Source organism: Rutilus rutilus (assembly GCF_951802725.1).
Source record: "Rutilus rutilus genome assembly, chromosome: 18".
Taxonomy (NCBI): domain Eukaryota; kingdom Metazoa; phylum Chordata; class Actinopteri; order Cypriniformes; family Leuciscidae; genus Rutilus; species Rutilus rutilus.
The window spans coordinates 2,989,064-3,007,737 of record NC_140231.1 but is presented as its reverse complement, the minus strand read 5'-3'; the positions used below and the strand labels follow the sequence as shown (position 1 = coordinate 3,007,737).

The 18,674-nt window shown below is 37.9% G+C and overlaps 1 protein-coding gene across 1 annotated transcript; it reads right to left on the bottom strand.

Annotated features, from left to right (window-relative positions):
• Window positions 1–671: 671 nt before the first annotated feature.
• Window positions 672–18,450, bottom strand: tmlhe (trimethyllysine hydroxylase, epsilon). Its single transcript, XM_084387327.1, has 8 exons — window positions 18,237–18,450; window positions 17,971–18,112; window positions 15,479–15,655; window positions 8,958–9,237; window positions 6,441–6,560; window positions 5,045–5,281; window positions 3,727–3,865; window positions 672–2,333 (listed from the first exon to the last, which is right to left on the bottom strand). The coding sequence occupies exons 2-8, from the start codon at window positions 18,107–18,109 to the stop codon at window positions 2,202–2,204; spliced, it is 1,224 nt and encodes a 407-aa protein (XP_084243453.1). The 5' UTR covers window positions 18,110–18,112; window positions 18,237–18,450; the 3' UTR covers window positions 672–2,201.
• Window positions 18,451–18,674: the final 224 nt, after the last annotated feature.

The following is an 18,674-nucleotide window of genomic DNA, read 5'->3' as shown; positions in this document are numbered from 1 at the left end:
TTGTGTGTGTGTGTGTGTGTGTGTGTGTGTGTGTGTGTGTGTGTGTGTGTGTGTGTGTGTGTGTGTGTGTGTGTGTGTGTGTGTGTGTGTGTGTGTGTGTGTGAGTGAGTGTTTATATCAGCATTGTACAAGATTATCCTATTCAAATCTATGTGTTAAAAGACTAGTCACTGGGTCAAAACTATCTAAAAGTGATCCAAAAGTAGTCAGATTACATTACCTAAAATGTGTAATGAAATACAGTTTTCATATCATTTTTCATAATTTCATCTCACTGTAATTTGACTAATCTACTCAGCACTGGTCTTTTATGTAAAATACTAAATTAACCATTCTATTTAAAATTGTGTTTTGACAATTTAGTTGAATAACTGATGACAATCAAGGCTTCTGAAAGGGAAATACATTTTATTAATGTATTGAAGATACGTCGTTATAATAACACAGATCATTTAAATTGAATGATTTAACTTATTTGGCCATTATGTTTTAAGATGTCTGAAATGTCACATCTAAACTTAGCAACAAAAGAAAGAAAGAAAGAAAGAAAGAAAGAAAGAAAGAAAGAAAGAAAGAAAGAAAGAAAGAAAGAAAGAAAGAAAGAAAGAAATGTCCCCTTTTCAGGATACTGTATATTAAAGATAATTTTGTAAAATAAAAAAATGCAGTGTGTGTATACTTTATATTTATTGTAGGCATTTTATTTGTATTAAGTACATAGTTTACAGCCTTGTCTGAACTAAACTAAAATGACTAAAATCAAAAACCAGTTGTAAAGAGGTAAACATTGGTATTTTTGTGCGTACATTAATTTGACATCATTTTATATAGGATACAGGATACAGGGTGTTAAAATGCTACAGATTAAACTATACATAGCATGTATGAGATTATTGCAGGATATATATGTACATTTCATTTAGTGACATGTCATATATATCCTGCATTCTCATAAGGCACAAACGCATAGGCCCTGCATTTACAACCATTTTAAGACATTTCCATCATTCCGACGTTTCGCTTAAACGAAGGATCGTTTGTGCTGTATGTAATATTGACACATAGCCGGCGTTAAAAAAAAATGGATAATGCAGTCCAAATCATCCAAATAGAAAATATTGAAGTGTTGATTCTCCCACCACCTCAGACTCGACGCTCACGCGGGTTGCCAGATTGAGAACACGTGACACAACAGAAACGAGCGTGACGAGCTTTTCACTGTTAAATCAGCTACTATATCTGCGTTTTAATATTCATCTGATCATCATAGAGCTTTCTAGATGGGTTTCGCGGATTATAAGGTCGTGTGGAATGAATCTGTGATCTCTGACCCGGTTCATTCGCTGCTTCCATAGTCGCACTACGCGGAGTTTCCCGCCAACTGGCAACCCGGGTGTCGAAATACTATGGGGTGAATTGGCAGTGGGCGGAGTCACACAGTTCAAAACAAATCAGACACTCCGACACGGAATCACTTTTCAAAGCAGAATAACTGGCTGTAGTGTTGTTTTTCAGAGAAACAAGTATGTGAACCTGTGTAAGCCCTCCTTTAATATATTTCTCTGTGAGTTTGTTGTTTCAATGTTTCAAAAAACAAAATGTACCTGTTTGTCAAAACATTAATATTTTTCTTTGATGTACCTGTTTGTCTTCACCCTGGCTCCCTTTTCTTTTCTTGCTTTTTCCTCAGATTCAAACTCTGTGTTAGTCTCAATAGAAGTGTCTTACATTGTTGATTGTTCCCTGTTTTATGTGCATGCTGCATTAATAGTAAAAAAAAAAAGTATGTGAACTTGTTTCCTAAATATCTGTAAAGCAAACATATTATGGTATTTTTATGCTTTAGAGCAGCCAAAAAAATGTTTTTACATACAGCACCTTTGATTACAACTATCCGGTTTTCTGTGGAAAGAAAGCATTTTGGGTCAAAAAGATACATCATCCACTACAAAAAAACTAATTTAATTAAAATAGTAAAATCATTCAAACAAAGAGCTGAGTTGATTGTTAAATGAGTACAGAGAGAGAGACAGATCAATTCTTATACATATATAAGAATTGAGAGTTAAGTGAAGTCTTTATATTCTTGCTGCCATAATCATCATAGGTTAATGTCCTTTCACAGAGTTGTTGTGATCCTGCTGTATGTGTCCTCTGCTATCGTCATAAACCGGTGTTTTCTCCTCGGGGTCGTCGAGCGTTCAGGCCTGGAGTCCCAGAGATCGGGCCGTGTTCAGCACATCGTCCCGGGTCAGGTAACACCCGCACAGCTGCCTCAGGCCCGTGAACGACTCTCTGCCGTGCAGGACACGCCAGTTATCAATGAACAGAACCTGGGACAAAACAACAGGCGCTGTGTTTACATGCACTGATTTACATCAATATGAATACATCAAATATGATTCTGAACGTCGTTTACACAGTGGTGTAAAGTATTGGAGTAAATGTAATTAGTTCCTGTACTTAAAGGGACAGTTCACCCAAAAATGAAAATTAGCCTATGATTTACTCACCCTCAATTCATCCTAGGTGTATCTATCATCTATCCATGATAAAAGTGCATATTCATCATAAAAGTGCATCTATCCATCATAAAAGTGCATCTGTCCATCATAAAAGTGCATCTGTCCATCATAAAAGTGCATCTGTCCATCATAAAAGTGCATCTGTCCATCATAAAAGCGCATCTATCCATCATAAAAGTGCATCTATCCATCATAAAAGTGCATCCATCCATCATAAAAGCGCATCTATCCATCATAAAAGTGCATCCATCCATCATAAAAGTGCATCCATCCATCATAAAAGTGCATCCATCCATCATAAAAGTGCATCCATCCATCATAAAAGTGCATCCATCCATCATAAAAGCGCATCTATCCATCATAAAAGCGCATCTATCCATCATAAAAGCGCATCTGTCCATCATAAAAGTGCATCTGTCCATCATAAAAGTGCATCTGTCCATCATAAAAGCGCATCTATCCATCATAAAAGCGCATCTATCCATCATAAAAGTGCATCCATCCATCATAAAAGTGCATCCATCCATCATAAAAGTGCATCTGTCCATCATAAAAGCGCATCTATCCATCATAAAAGTGCATCTATCCATCATAAAAGCGCATCTATCCATCATAAAAGTGCATCTCTAATCATAAAAGTGCATCTGTCCAAAGTCATACACACCTAGGATGACTTGAGGGCGAGTAAATCATGGGCTAATTTTCATTTTTGGGTGAACTATCCCTTTAAGCATCAAAGTATCAAAGATATGATCAACTTTTACTCACTACTTGAGTACATTTTTGAACAAGTATATGTAGTCTTTACTCCAATACATTTGTGAAGAGTAATGCAATTACACATTACATTTTGCATGACACCTAACTTTTTCTGCAGCAGTTTATTGCTGCTATAAAGAAGCGATATCGCCATCTACAGGGCACTGAAGGTACTATAACTTCTTACTCACCCAAACCTTTCCACAAGGCTGTTTTACACGAATGCGAGTGCATTAGCGCGTAGTTGCTGAATCGCTGGTGTTTCATATATGAGATGAGGCCGAAACCAGCACGTCCAGTGCAAGTAAGCTTTGACTATTTCATTTTACTTAACGTTATTTTATATATCCGTTATATTGATGAGACCTTTTTGAAGGATATTACTTTACTTATGCCCCTTTTGAGCTCTTGAGATTAACTGAGCATGTGCGGAGACTGATACCTTGCCGGGTTTGAGTTTGACCCACAGCTCGTTCTCGGGTCTCCTCAGTTCTGCGGTGAGCTCCCTGTGAGCCGCGTACCAGCGCCGCACCACATCATGAGCCACTGTGTTCATTACAGAACGGTCATAGTTATTATACCTGCAAAACAACAAAACACAACATCAGCAGCAGCCTTTGCTGTGTCTCATCCGTCTCACACACACACACACACACACACACACACACACACACACACACACACACCAGGGTCAGATATTTTTCCAGGGGCTTGGAGAAAAAAATGTCACCAAAATGAATAAAAATGCTCCAAAAAATTCGAGATATACAGGGCGAAAAATGGCACTTGTTTTTAATATTTATGAAAGCCTATAATAAAGGATATAGAGTGTTGATTTCCCGAACATCAGTACTATTACAAACGTGAAGCTTATTGATTTTACACAGCAGTACAAAGCTAAAATTATATATGCATATGGCGTCTGGAAATTGTGTAAATGTAGGCCTACGTTTTTGACCGATGTTGATGTTATTTCTAGCGAGAAATTACCATTGAAACAATTAAAGTCCTCCTGTAGTTAATCATTTTATCTATTAAAACTCATCTTTGATCACCAAAATGTCATATTTAAGCGTTTTTTCTAGTGAAAAATATTTCTTCATGCCTTAAAATATCTTGAATGTAACTCGACACCCTTGCCTCATTTAGTATACGCGGTTCTATGAATATGCAAATGAGCCCCGCCTCCACTCACTCACTCAGCTCAGACATCCACTCGTTGTAAAAATGTCCACTATATTATCGCTCAGCGATATATCAAAAGTTGTATAAATAGTAAACCCTACTTTACCTGCATACATACAGTACACTCATAACAAATAATACTATAGTTTATATTGTCACAAAATGTAAACTATATTATCGGCCAGCTCTTTATAGAAAAGTGGATATATAACAGGGACGTTTCCTCAGAGGAGGGAGGGAGGCAGTGTCTACTTAAAAAAATAAAACAAAGCAATTATTACAAAATTTGACATTAAAAAGCATAAAATTCACTGTTTTTGTATAAAGTAGCACTGCATACTCACGTAGGGTAACATGTACTATATAGCAAATCTCAACTACTATATTATCACCCAGCTCTAATCTGCTAAATGTGACAATAAGGCATGAAAATAGTAAGATATTGTAATGATTAAATCATGATTTCATGTCAATCTGCTGTGAAACAATGTGTACTATGAAATTAATTTGACTTGACATTACAAAAAGTCAAAGGTTTCACATGTCAAGAAAGCAGAGAAACACATCGGTCTCACCGAATCATGTAGACCTCGTTGTTCCAGGGATACACGTTGAGCACGGGGCCGATGCCGATCATGTGGTTGCGGTGCTCGCTCAGGTTCTCGATGTACTCGTGTTTGATCGGCACATGGGAAAGCAGCTCGAAGTTCCCGGGCGTTCGCTGGAGGACCGAGTCAGCAGCGTGGAAGCCGTCCACCAGAAGAGTCCTGCCGCCCGTTCCCTCGTGCCTCAGACAGTGAAACACCTGGATGCTTGTGGACCAGGAGAAGGATTCAAACTTACGCTTTACACTGGACTTATGACACTCAAGTAAAATAACTATTTCTATCAACTGATCACTTAGACATCAAGGCGATGTTTCATGTTTGTAGTAACAAATCAATGCTGTACATTTGAATTGAACTGATAAATTAATCGTCATATGACATGATTGTTGTCATACTCAAATAATAATCAAGTTGTAATTGTGGCTATGGCTGCTGGAAATGTACATTTAGGAAGTGTGTTGCCCCACAAAGGGGCGAAATGTAGTCATTTTTGTCATTCACCATTAGGGGTGTAACGGTACATGTATTTATCTTGAACCTTCACAGTACAGGGGCCGGTTTCACAAAGATAGACTTTGACTATGGCTCAGATATAGTAGATAGTCAGACTTCAGATAGACATCTAAATCAGACCGTTGCACAAAGCACTTAAGACTTAAGATCTTAAGTAGGACTTCACTGCAATGCATTCTGGGTAAAATAAGACACTTTTCAAAACAAAAAACATGGCGGATCGAGTAAGTGCATCAACCGCTCAGTGCAGTTTACCCCAGTGGAGAATATGTGTTTGTTGGAGGAGTATAACAGTTACAAGGACATTTTACTTGGGAAATTTAAGATCTCGGTCCCCATTGACTACCATAGTATATTTTTTTCCTACTATGGAAGTCAATGGGGACCGAGATCTGTTGATTACAAACATTCTTCCAAATATCTTCCTTTGTGTTCAGCAGAACAAAGAAACTCATACAGGTTTGGAACAACTTGAGGGTGAGTAAATGATGACAGAATTTTCATTTTTGGGTGAACTATCCCTTTAAGAGGTCTCTGTTTACTCAAAGCTCTTATAATAGTATGTAGTGATATTGAAATTTGATTGGATTTGCTTGTGTGTGTATATGTGTATGTATTGTTGGATGTTTGTTAAACTCAAACGTGCTGTGTCTGTCAGTCTTGGCCAGGACGCTCTTGTAAAAGAGATTCTTAATCTCAATGTGCTTCTTTCCTGGTAAAATAAAGGTTATAAATAGAACAGAATGTGAGTTTGAGTCCCTGCTGATCGACTACACATGCTGTGAGGAAACTGGATCTGACAGACAGGTGTTAAGCCGTTCAGGTGTTAAACTCTGATTCTCCTGTTTACCCGCAGGGTTCCTGAAAGTACGAGGTGTCGGTGTGGCGGTCCAGTGCCAGCTTCGTGTAGGCTGTGTCTCCACGAGAAAAATCTGAAGTGAAGTTCCATATCCGCCCATACATGGTCTCTCTGGAAACAAAGAATGGCCTCATTTAAGTCATTTTAATTTGAATAAACTATTATTGTGATAATAGTGATAATATTATCTCGGGGGGAAAAGCGACACGGTTCTAGCATTGCCTGCCACCCCACCCCTCATTCCTGTTACACTGCAACAATTCTCTATTTATCTAAATTTTGCACTAAAAACAGTAAGGCATTGGTGGTCCTGTGACTAAAACGACTAAAAACGGTGTATTCTGCTGCCAGGCCAGTAGATGGCGATGAAACACTATAGATTGAACACGTAATACACATGTGCATGACGGCATCGTTTTCAGATATTCGAGTTTTTGTTGTTTACACAGAGAACGTTTTCAAAAACGTGCACTTTGAAACCTGTTTTTAAAACTTTGCGTTTTCAGGCGGCCTAACGGCGTGTGTAAATGAACGGCCAAAACGCATAAAAGGTTTTACGTTTTTAGTTGAAAACGGTGTCATGTAAACAGCCCTTGGTGTAGGGAAAAACCGTGGACCTGGCAACCCTGGCATGAACTTGTAAGACTGGAAAAACTGGAAGAGAGAGCTACTCTCTAATGGAACAAAGGCAATTAACATTTGAGCTCGCCCTTGTGCACTATCGAGACGAAAGTCTCACCTCCGAATCATCCTGATCTACATTTCTTCTCCTCATCCCCCACTCCTTCTCCCTCATGCTGAGATCACCAGAAACTCACCCAAGAATCTATATGTTTTAATGTGAACGATTATCATCGAGTATTGTACATGTTTAGTATAATTTGAAATGTCTCAGTGCGACTGGTACTCATTTCCAGAGATGTAAAACAAAAGGTAATAAGGTTTTTAAGAGTTTAGAGATAGCTGGCACACAAAGGAAGACGGTCTCTAGACAAACGGTCTCACACCCCCAAAAGGTGTCAACTCTGAATGTAAATTCCCGTTGTTAGCAGATGTTTCCATGTGAAAGAGGTTCTGTCTATATAATGAAATGCAACTAGAAGATCGGCCCGTGATGCGGAGAGTCGCCGGGACTCTCAGCATCATGCATTTCCTAATGTCGGGTTCGCATCTCTTCTCTTTATTCTAGAGCATTCAATGTTATTGTATCGATTATCCTTGAACTGATTATGAAATTGGCATGATACATTTACCTGACCTGACATGCTTCTCTTGATTGCCTTTGTTATGTGTCATTATATTGCTCGAAATAAATGTATTCATTCATTCATTCATAATAAATTGTTACATTTGATTATTCTAACTGACTCTGACATTATTTTCATTAAAGAGTTTCATTAGAGAATCGTCAAACATTCGCTCACATTTAATGATGCACGGATATCATTAAAACCTTTTCATTTATGGAGTCGGATGAAATAACGAGAAAATACATATGAGAAAACATATTTCATTTAATCAAAAATACTTGGCCACGCAGAAAGACAGTAACACGCAGAGACCTTCCCCGCTGGTCGGATGCCGGATTTGGACCGATCGAGGGCGGGCTTACAAACTAGATTCACCGGGTCAAATAGAGCTATTTTTATGGAGCTATTTTTATAGAGCTATTTTTAACTGTTAATGCATTATTGTTGTGCTAACTTGCCCTAAATTCAACACAAGGGAGACTTTATTCACACACAGTATGAGTTGCAGACACGTTTTTCCGCTATCTTTTGATTGACAGGACAGTCGGTCCTGATCATCGGCTGCTTTTAAACAACTGGCCAATGGCCGATAGTAAAAACAATAGCTTTTATCGGCCGATGCTGATTACTGGCCAAGATATCAATGCATCTCTAAAAAAAAAAACCCAAAACATCATAAAAGCAGCAAATGCGACTTTTGCACTATAGTCCTGTTGTGTTCCGCAAAAGAAAAAAACATTGGATGACATTAGGGTAAATAATGATGTGATTGATCATATGTGACCCTGGATCACGTCACCAGTCACAAGTCGCACGGGTATATTTGAGGCAATAGCCAACAATACATTGCATGGGTCAAAATTATTGATTTTTCTTTTATGCCAAAAATCATTAGGATATTAAGTAAAGATCATGTTTCATGAAGATATTTTGTACATTTCCTACCGTAAATATATAAAACATTTATTTTTGTGAGTGAATGAAACACAATCGCCAACATAAATGGACTTTAAAGGAGATTTTCTCAATGTTTCGATTTTTTTGCACCCTCAGATTCCAGATTTTCAATAGTTGTATCTCGACCAAATATTGTCCTTACAAACCATACATCAATGGAAAGCTTATTTATTCAGCTTTCAGATGATGCATACATCTCAATTTTAAAAAAAATTACCCATGTGACTGGTTTTGTGGTCCATATGATCTATCGCCTATCAACACAATTGTTATTTTGGAGCAGAAAAACACGAGGCCTGACCTGATGAGGCTCACTCTTTGGGTCACGGTTTCTGTGGCTTCAAGGGTCGGTGGGACGTCTTCGACGAAGGCGATTCCATAAAGCAAGAAGCAGTTGAGGAAGATCTTCAGCTCCTCGTCGCAGCTCATGAACTTCTCCCAGCGTGCACTGGGAACCTGAGCGCTGGTGTAGATATCAGCGTCCCACAGCACACGGGGTTGCATGGCACTTCTCTTCTGGCCCTCGTAGCTGTTCTGCGCTAGCCATGCTAGGCTGTAGCGCGTCACATGACCATCTGGCCCTAGAGCGGGTCACAAAACACTTCATTAAGTTGGAACATTCAGAATATTATCCAGTTCCATCACTTCATTAGAAGATAACATATGAGTCCAGATTCATCAGTGTTTATCAGTGGAGAACGCTACTAGTGCGGTGACATGCACATCAGGATATCTGAACCTTTAAAGGGATATTCGCAATTTATTGTCATTCCCACACAAACTACATCTCCCATAATTCTCTGCCTGGACTCATTAGCACTCATTGTTTTCACCTGTGTCTCATTGCTGTGACAGGCATAATGCTGATTACTACAAAAGTAAATTTCCATTTGCCCCTATTTTTCATTTAAAAAAGCAAAAAGCTGGGTTACAGAAAGGCACTTACGATATAACTAAACCGGACCAATTTGTAAACGTTACAATATTCAGTTTCAGTTGTAAGGGAGACTCTCAGTTTGTGTAAATCCAATTAGGGTTTAGAGTACTTATTTTTTCCCACATTTAATTGTATACATGTCTAGTACAATTATGCGAATTTGTTTCATTAATACACTGTATACTTTATTTTTCTTGATTTTGAAGTGAAAAGTAACAACATGCCCCATATGATCATATGACAGATTAAAATGTTATCTGATCTAATAAAAAAATATACAAGACTAACTAAAATATTTGGTCAATAAAATGCAATTATTAACTTTTTCATATAAAATAATGGCATTTTAAATAATTAAAAAATAAAGTAATTTTTGATTTTGACAACAAATAGACACAGCTATACAGCATAGTTCAAAACATAACAATAATGAATAATTTCGAGAACACTGACTCTCAGTATTTATTCACCTTTTTCTCATGGTTTCTCAATAGAATTCATAAAAGTATATAATAGAATATCATAGTTCTAATAGTATTGTAACAGAGTGTGACAACATGCACAACTGGGATTCAAACCCGGCGAGTGTCTTCTGCTGATTAGATCAGCATTAAAGAACAGATATAAGATTAAAATTAAATAATATCAGATTTGTCAAATTTTAAATGAACACAAAAAAACAGACATGAAAGATTTATTTAGCTATGGTTAAATAAGTGTTCAGTGATATCTTCCATAGATTTTTTCAATTTTGGTGCAATTTTTTCTCTTTATAGTGTTGATATGGCAACTAGTCAATACACTAAGTTGTGTGTGGACAGTTTTAAACCATGTGTGTTATAAGCGCTCACCCCTATAGCCAACAATATGACAATAAAAAAAAAATGGCTTGCTAACCTTTCCTATGTAAGGTTATATCCAACTTTACAACTTCATCGCCATGACATCACAACACAACACTATAAACCCTGAACTGTAACTGTAAAAATTATTATTTAAACAGCTTTACAACACAAATGATACACAAGCGTTCACAGAAGAATTCATGTTAAGGGCTTTAAGTCCCCCTGTGGTGTAAATCCAGCTTTTAATGTAGTTTATGTGTCTATGTGGTGTTTTTAATATGCTTTAAGACAAACCATGTGTAAATTCATAACTCGACACCATTGCTGAGTATTTTCTCCTTAAAACTGCAGTGAACCAAAGACAGTCTCAAAAACACGCTTTGAAATCGCTGGTGTTTCTGACGTCACAAACTACCTTGTAACCAATCAGATCAACGTGTGATCGTCAACCAGTGGATCTCTGAGCTGAGTGAGTGAGTGGAGGCGGGGCTCATTTGCATATTCATAGAACCGCGCATACTAAATGAGGCAAGGGTGTCGAGTTACATTCAAGATATTTTAAGACATTTTTTACAAGGAAAAAAACTTTTAAATATGTAATTTTGGTGATCAAAGATGAGTTTTAAGGTAAAGGGGGACTTTAACTTTTATTGTATCTGACTACAAATAAAAAAAAATGATGCCTGCATCATTCCAGTCTTTTAAAGGGATAGTTCACCCAAAAAAAATGTATTCTGTCATCATTTACTCACCCTTATGTTGTTGCAAACCTGTATGAGTTTCTTTCCTCTGTTGAACACAAAAGAAGATAGAGTGAAGAATGTCGGCTGACGGTGGCCATTGACTTCCATAGTAGGAAAAAAAATACAATGCAAGTCAATGGGGTCCAACTGTCTGGTTACCGACATTCTTCAGAATATCTTCTTTTGTGTTCAACAGAGGAAAGAAACTAACAACATGATGGTTGTTTTGGGGTGAATTGTCCCTTTAAAGCCCTTTTCAGACTGAATTGGTTTTTAAACGACGTTGAATTGCAATTCTTATCACACAATGACTGTGATTTTATTTGCCAATCCAGACGGGACAAACGTCTCCGTGTTTATCACTGAGGCAGGAGTGTGTGTTTTCTAGATGTCATGACGATGTGTCTTTTGATGAATTATTTTCTATTTAATTTTAAATGATTATTTAAATAGAAGTTGATAGAAGTGGCAGCTTATAATAAACCCACGTAAATGAGCAGAGAAATCTAGACCGTCGTAAAGTCTCCTTAATTCATTTTATTGCATTACTTTTTCATCCGATGCAGTCCATGTTGCAATGACCAGCAAGATTAGTGTGCAAACGGTAGCTCAGGTTAGTCAGAAACACATGTGGAGGAGAAGAAATCGTTCACATTGGGACGGGATTAGATTTCCCAGAGGAAAAACAGCAGGTCGTTTGCTCTGGAATTTCTACAGAGGTTGTGTGAGAAAAACAGACTTGACATTCAGCCGGGATTAAAACCTCAAAGTACATTTCTCCAAGAAAACTAGTCCTGTCCGAATAGGAAAGTCAAAAGTGCCAGTATTAAATATGTTATATATATGATTATATATATATATAATTATAATATGCAAGAGCTATTGAACTCAAGTGTTAGTGTCAGAAATGGCTATATTAATGATGTGCACAATGAAGGAAATAATATAAGGACAATAATCCAGCTTTTAATGTTGTTTATATGTCTATGTGGTGTTTTTAATATGCTTTAAGACTAATCATGTGTAAATTCATAAGTCGACACCATTGCTGAGTATTTTCTCCTTAAAACTGCAGTGAACCAAAGACAGTCTCAAAAACACGCTTTGAAATCGCTGGCGTTTCTGACGTCACAAACTACCTTGTAACCAATCAGATCAACGTGTGATCGTCAACGAGTGGATCTCTGAGCTGAGGGAGTGAGTGGAGGCGGGGCTCATTTGCATATTCATAGAACCGCACATACTAAATGAGGCAAGGGTGTCGAGTTACATTCAAGCTTATTTGATATATAATTTCAAGGAAAAAAAAAAGTTTTTTGGTGATCAATCATGAGTTTTAAGGGACAAAATGATTGACTACAGGGGGACTTTAACTATATTATTAAACACCAGTTGATTGACAATCTTAGGCCAAAGTATCACAGACACTAAAGTCATGAGAAAGTGTTACTATGTAACTGATTTAAAGTGAATCTCACATGGTCTCTCTGCTGCGTTTCGTAAGAGTCAAAGTTCTGTCGGACTCTCGCGGAGCCTTATCTTTACTTAGGAAAGAGATATCCATCTTTGTTTGGGAAGAGTGTTAAACTTATCTAAGCACAATAAGACCACAGTCTCTGAGGAGAGAGGACTGAAACATGAAGACACAGGTCAAGCTGGTTCATCTTCCTATCCCAATATTAAGCAATCTTGCATAAAACAGTGCACGTTACATGTAAAGGTGCCATTTTAATCCAATTTTGTTTGGTTCGGTTTTGAAAACCAGGATGTTTACCAGGGAATAAATAAAAGTGGAACAACAACCAATGAGAAAAATCTCAATCCTTAATGGTTAGTTAACCGAAAACTGAAAACTATCTTCATCCTCTTTTCAACAACGGCTCACACGTCCGTCAAGCTCCAGAAAACAACTACAAACGTTTGCGTAATCCATATTTATCAGTAAAGATATACTTTGGCATCTTTCACATCAAAGCTGGCGAGATCGGATCAGAGATTTGGCCGAGGATAAGATTATCAGTGAATGACTGTCGTATGCACATGAGACTTATAAAAAAAATCCGTTAAATTTACGGTAAAAAAACGGCAGCTGTGGTTGCCAGAAAATTTACCGTAAAAAATATTTACGACTTAACTTCCAATTTACAGTAAAAAAACATATTTCATTATGTGATGTATTGTTAATTTTCCGACCTATTGAGGTACTAATATCTGTTTTGTACTATTGTAACACACTGACAACAACCAATCACAGTGGTGTTGAGAGTCACATGATCAATCAAAGCTCATCACAAGCAGCTTTTCCACAAGAAAAGTAAATTAATACTAATATACAGAAGCTGCACAGTGTCATTCACACACACACACCAAACACCACGGTAACACACATGACATTTTAAAAATGCAATAAACATTCATTTAACAACATTAAAGGGATACTTCAGGATTTAGCATTAAGCTTTGTATCAGTAGAAAACCTGTAGTATTCTCGAGTGACTGTGCTTCCCTCCCTCATGTCCCCCTGAGACCACAGATTTATGTATTTTTTGTCTGGAAAAAACCCTCTGATGACGCAAAAATCGTCATTTCGCCTCATCGGAGGATTTTTTGTCCAGAGGCGAGAGACTCCAGCCAGTAGGAGGAGCTGTCCCGCATGTCTTCAACTCGCCCATAGAGGGATCTCACTCACAGAATGTACACACAGTGTCAGCCATCTTTCTTTGGAAGCTAAGCTAGCAGGCTCTTGTTCTGTGGAGAAAGCTGAGTAGTAGGGGTTACCATCCTCTTTTTCCCGGACATGTCCGGCTGTCGAGATCGTCCAAAATGTCCGGGATTCAGCTTTTGCTTTCTGCAGTCGCCATTCATTGTTCACATGCACACCTTTTGTTTCAGTCTAACTGAATTGATTCCGGTTGGTGAATCTGAATGTAGTGTTTACATGAACGCTAAACAAGTGATCGGTTGATGTGCGTTTTAGCATTGCTAAGAAAATTCCCGCTCCTCCGTGAGAGATACGAGACCGGTGCGTCTCACAGGTGTGGCTCATCAGTAATCACGCCACCGGCCTCTGATCGTTCTCCCGCGGCCCTCAGCCTCGTCCTGCTCGCCACAGTAAACATGATGACGTTCTCCCGCGGCCCTCAGCCTCGTCCTGCTCGCCACAGTAAACATGATGACGTTCTCCCGCGGCCCTCAGCCTCGTCCTGCTCGCCACAGTAAACATGATGACGTTCTCCCGCGGCCCTCAGCCTCGTCCTGCTCGCCACAGTAAACATGATGACGTTCTCCCGCGGCCCTTAGCCTCGTCCTGCTCGCCACAGTAAACATGATGACGTTCTCCCGCGGCCCTCAGCCTCGTCCTGCTCGCCACAGTAAACATGATGACGTTCTCCCGCGGCCCTTAGCCTCGTCCTGCTCGCCACAGTAAACATGATGACGTTCTCCCGCGGCCCTCAGCCTCGTCCTGCTCGCCACAGTAAACATGATGATGTTCTCCCGCGGCCCTCAGCCTCGTCCTGCTCGCCACAGTAAACATGATGAATGGCGACTGTAGAACGCAAAAGCCGAATCCCAGACATTTTGTGCGATCTCGAAATCCCGGGCAGACTCGTCACGGAGACTCACTAGTAGCCTAGCCTTGTTGTTTAACTGCGCGCTCTTACCGGTAGGCGTGGCTTGGGAGTGGCCTCGTAGAGCAACGAAGCCAAGTGCATTCTGGGAGTTGTTGTCTTTCATTCACATGAGCCAAAAATAAATTTTCTGGCTTTTCTCAGTCTAGAAGGCTCCAAATTGAAAAATAATTTCACATTTCTTCTACATAAATGACCTATTTTAAATACACATTCATCTTTCCAGAGGTGAAGTATCCCTTTAAATGTAACATAAAACCCTGATGTACATAACTGATTAGAATAAACTAAGAAAAATTATGAAGAAACCGTTTTGTAACAAAAATACATCAAATGTGAAGTGTCACGCAAGGAATTGTGGGAATGGTTTTTCACTGTAAATTATACAATGACGGTCAATTTTACGGTATTTTACTGTAAAATGACATTAAATGTACTGTTAGATCTATCACAGTTGTGTACCGTGTATATAGTACGGAAACTTTCTGTTAACCAGTAAACAGTTTTTCACCGATAAAATCACAATCATTTTTGTTTTATCTCTTTGTGGAGCTTGAGATTGTGAGGGAGAGTGAATCACGCCTGTGAGACTCAAGTGACTGTGATTTCAGTGCGGTTAAACGATGTTCTGCACTCACATGTCAGGAAGAGTGTGTGTCTGCACTCACATGTCAGGAAGAGTGTGTGTTCGTCGGCTCGGCTCTTTACGGGCCTGATGTCCAGGTCGATGCTGGCCGTGTCCAGGTTACGCTGGTTGGTTTTTGAGTTGTAGCATGAAGCCGAACGGCAGTGATCTCTCAGCCAAACATAGTCAAAGTGCATTACGAGACCACCATAGTTGAGCGCTGCAGAATTATATATATGAATTAATTACACTTGTTAACAACTGTTCATCTTTTTTTACTACGGTTTATGATAGCAAACATAACATTCTATAACGATGCAACATATACAGTACAGGTCAAAAGTTTGGAAACATTACGATTTTTTTTATATTTTTGAAAGAAGTCTCTAATGCTTATCAAGGCTGCGTTTATTTGATCAAAAATACAGAAAAAAAACAGTAATATTGTGAAATATTATTACAACTTAAAATAATAGTTTTCTATTTGAATATACTTTAAAAAATAATTTATTTCTGTGATGCAAAGCTGAATTTTCAGCATCATTACTCCAGTCTTCAGTGTCACATGTGACATCCACATGATCCTTTAGAAATCATTCTAATATTCTGATTTATTATGAGTGTTGGACACAGTTCTGCTGCCTAATATATCTGATGAATAAAAGGTTAAAAAGAACTGCATTTATTCAAAATAAAAAAATATTTTCTAATTTAAATCTTCTTTACTGTCACTTTTTATCAATTTAACACATCCTTGCTGAATAAAAGTATTGATTTATTTCAAAAAAAGAAAGAAAAAAAATGACTGCACAGTAGTGTATATTGCTGTTACAAAAGATTTCTATTTTTAAACATTTGCTTCTTCTTTTTTATGTTTATTTTTGTTATTTTTATTCATCAAAATATCCTACAAAAGTATCACAGGTTATGAATTAAGCAGCAGAACTGTTTCCAACTTTGATAATGAATCCTCATATTAGAATGATTTGTAAAGGATCATGTGATAGACTGGAGTAATGATCCTGAAAATTCAGCTTTGCATCACAGAAATAAATGATCATTTAAAGTATAATAAATTGAAAACCAATTATTTTAAATTGTAATAATATATCACAATATTACATTTTTTTCTGTATTTTTGATCAAATAAATGCAGGCTTGATGAGCAGAAGAAACTTCTTTCAAAAGCATTAAAAATAGTAATGTTTCCAAACTTTTGGCCTGTAGTACTGTATATCAGTGTAAATAATCTGGATATAGTATTGATGATAGGTAGATTAATCAACAGTTTTAGTGATTTTTTGGATATTGTGTCAAATCAAATAAAATTGTTTGCTATCATTAAATTGTATTACATGAACTGACATTATAGTGGCCGTTGTTCTCAAGATATCTTTATCAGTCAATGCATTAAATATAAAAAACTTGTTTGAGCACTAGCGTATGATGAAATAGTTTCTGTATCTGATTATTTAGTTGAGATATAAAATGATTCGTCTTGATGCTTGGCAGATCAAGGTAACACTTTGCATTAAGATCCCATTAGTTAATGTTAGTCTGTGCATTAACTATCACTAACCAAACATGTGTTTATTCATCTTTGTAAACATTATTCAATTAAAATACAAATGTTCATTGCTGGTTCATGTTAGTTATCATTAAGCAATATTAATAGATACAACTTTTGATTTTAGTCATGTATTAGTGAATGGTGAAATTAACATGAGTTATAATAAGGTTCATTAGTTTACATTAGTTTACAACATGAACTAAGAATGAACAATACTTCTACAGCATTTATTAATCTTAGATCATATTAATGTCAACATTTACTAATAGGTTATTAAAATCAAAGGTTGTATTTGTTAACATTAGTTAATGCACTGTGAACTAACATGAACAAACAATGAACAGCTGGGCTTTTATTAACTAACATTAACAAAGATTAATAAATAACTGTAACTAATGTATTGCTCATGGTTAGCTCATGTTAGTGAATACATTATCTAATGTTAACTAATGAACCTTATTGTAAAGTGTTACCACTAAGTTTAATAAAGTATTTTTATTGTGAATTCAATGCAGTTACATCTAATGTTAAGAAATTAAATATTATCTCTCTCTCTCTCTCTGTCTCTCTCTCTCTCTCTCTCTCTGTCTCAGTGTCTCTCTGTCTAAGTGTCTCTCTCTCTGTGTCTCTCTCTCTGTCTCAGTGTCTCTCTCTCTGTGTCTCTCTCTCTGTCTCAGTGTCTCTCTCTGTCTCTCTCTCTGTGTCTCTCTCTCTGTCTCAGTGTCTCTCTCTCTCTGTCTCAGTGTCTCTCTCTCTGTCTCTCTCTGTCTCTCTCTGTCTCAGTGTCTCTCTCTCAGTGTCTCTGTCTCAGTGTCTCTCTCTTTCAGTGTCTCTCTCTCAGTGTGTCTCTCTCTCTCTGTGTCTCTCTCTGTCTCTGTCTCTCTCTCTCTGTGTGTGTCTCTCTCTCTCTGTCTCAGTGTCTCTCTCTCTCTGTCTCTGTCTCTGTCTCAGTGTCTCTCGCTCACCAAGGCAGTCAGACAGCAGCTGATAGTTGAATGGAGATGAATGGGCATCAGTGTGTTGTAATCTTCCTCCCAGACTCTCCAAACCTTGTTTCCAGAGCACAGATCCACTCAGTCTCTTCAACATTCGTGTTAAGGACATGATCTGCAAAACACACGCGCACATAATCTATTAGGCAGCAAAAAAAATCAAGTCAACACTCATTTTGTTAGCATAACAATAGTTACAATGTAATATAGTGTATCAAAGTGTGCCCGAGTCGACTCACTTGCGCACTTCGAGCTCCAGTGAACTTTAATTCACGGCTGGTTAAAGAGTGATGGTCATATAGCCGTTAACATTAATCATTGAACTTGATCTTCACTCCCGCCATTATGTCCGTGTTGTTATGGGGTGTTTGTGCTCACGCACGCGCTCAAACCCACGAGTTCTTCTACTATGGCGGAGGCTTCCTTCTCCATATTCATGATCACAGCTGCACCATTGGAGGAGCTTCCCGAGCATCTTTATCATAAGCTAATAAATATTAACAAGTTCAGCCGACGTGGCTGGGGCATTGCTGCCAGAGTTTGAGATTAACCCGCCAAACGCGGGGGTTTTATGTCCTTTGTAGACTATTGATCTGGCCACCTAAAATAGCTGGCTGTAGTAGTGTGTCAGTATAGGAAATATCAGTTTACATTTCCAAACATTCTTTTTGCCATTA

What these genes read in the sequence shown, in the direction of transcription:
- tmlhe (XM_084387327.1), bottom strand. Translation starts at nt 18,109, where the DNA reads ATGTCCTTAACACGAATGTTGAAGAGACTGAGTGGATCTGTGCTCTGG. An exon ending in ACACACACTCTTCCTGACAT is followed by an intron (nt 9,238 to 15,478) that starts GTGAGTGCAGAC and finishes GACCCGCTCTAG; the next exon opens with GGCCAGATGGTCATGTGACG. An exon ending in TACTTTCAGGAACCCTGCGG is followed by an intron (nt 5,282 to 6,440) that starts GTAAACAGGAGA and finishes CTGGTCCACAAG; the next exon opens with CATCCAGGTGTTTCACTGTC.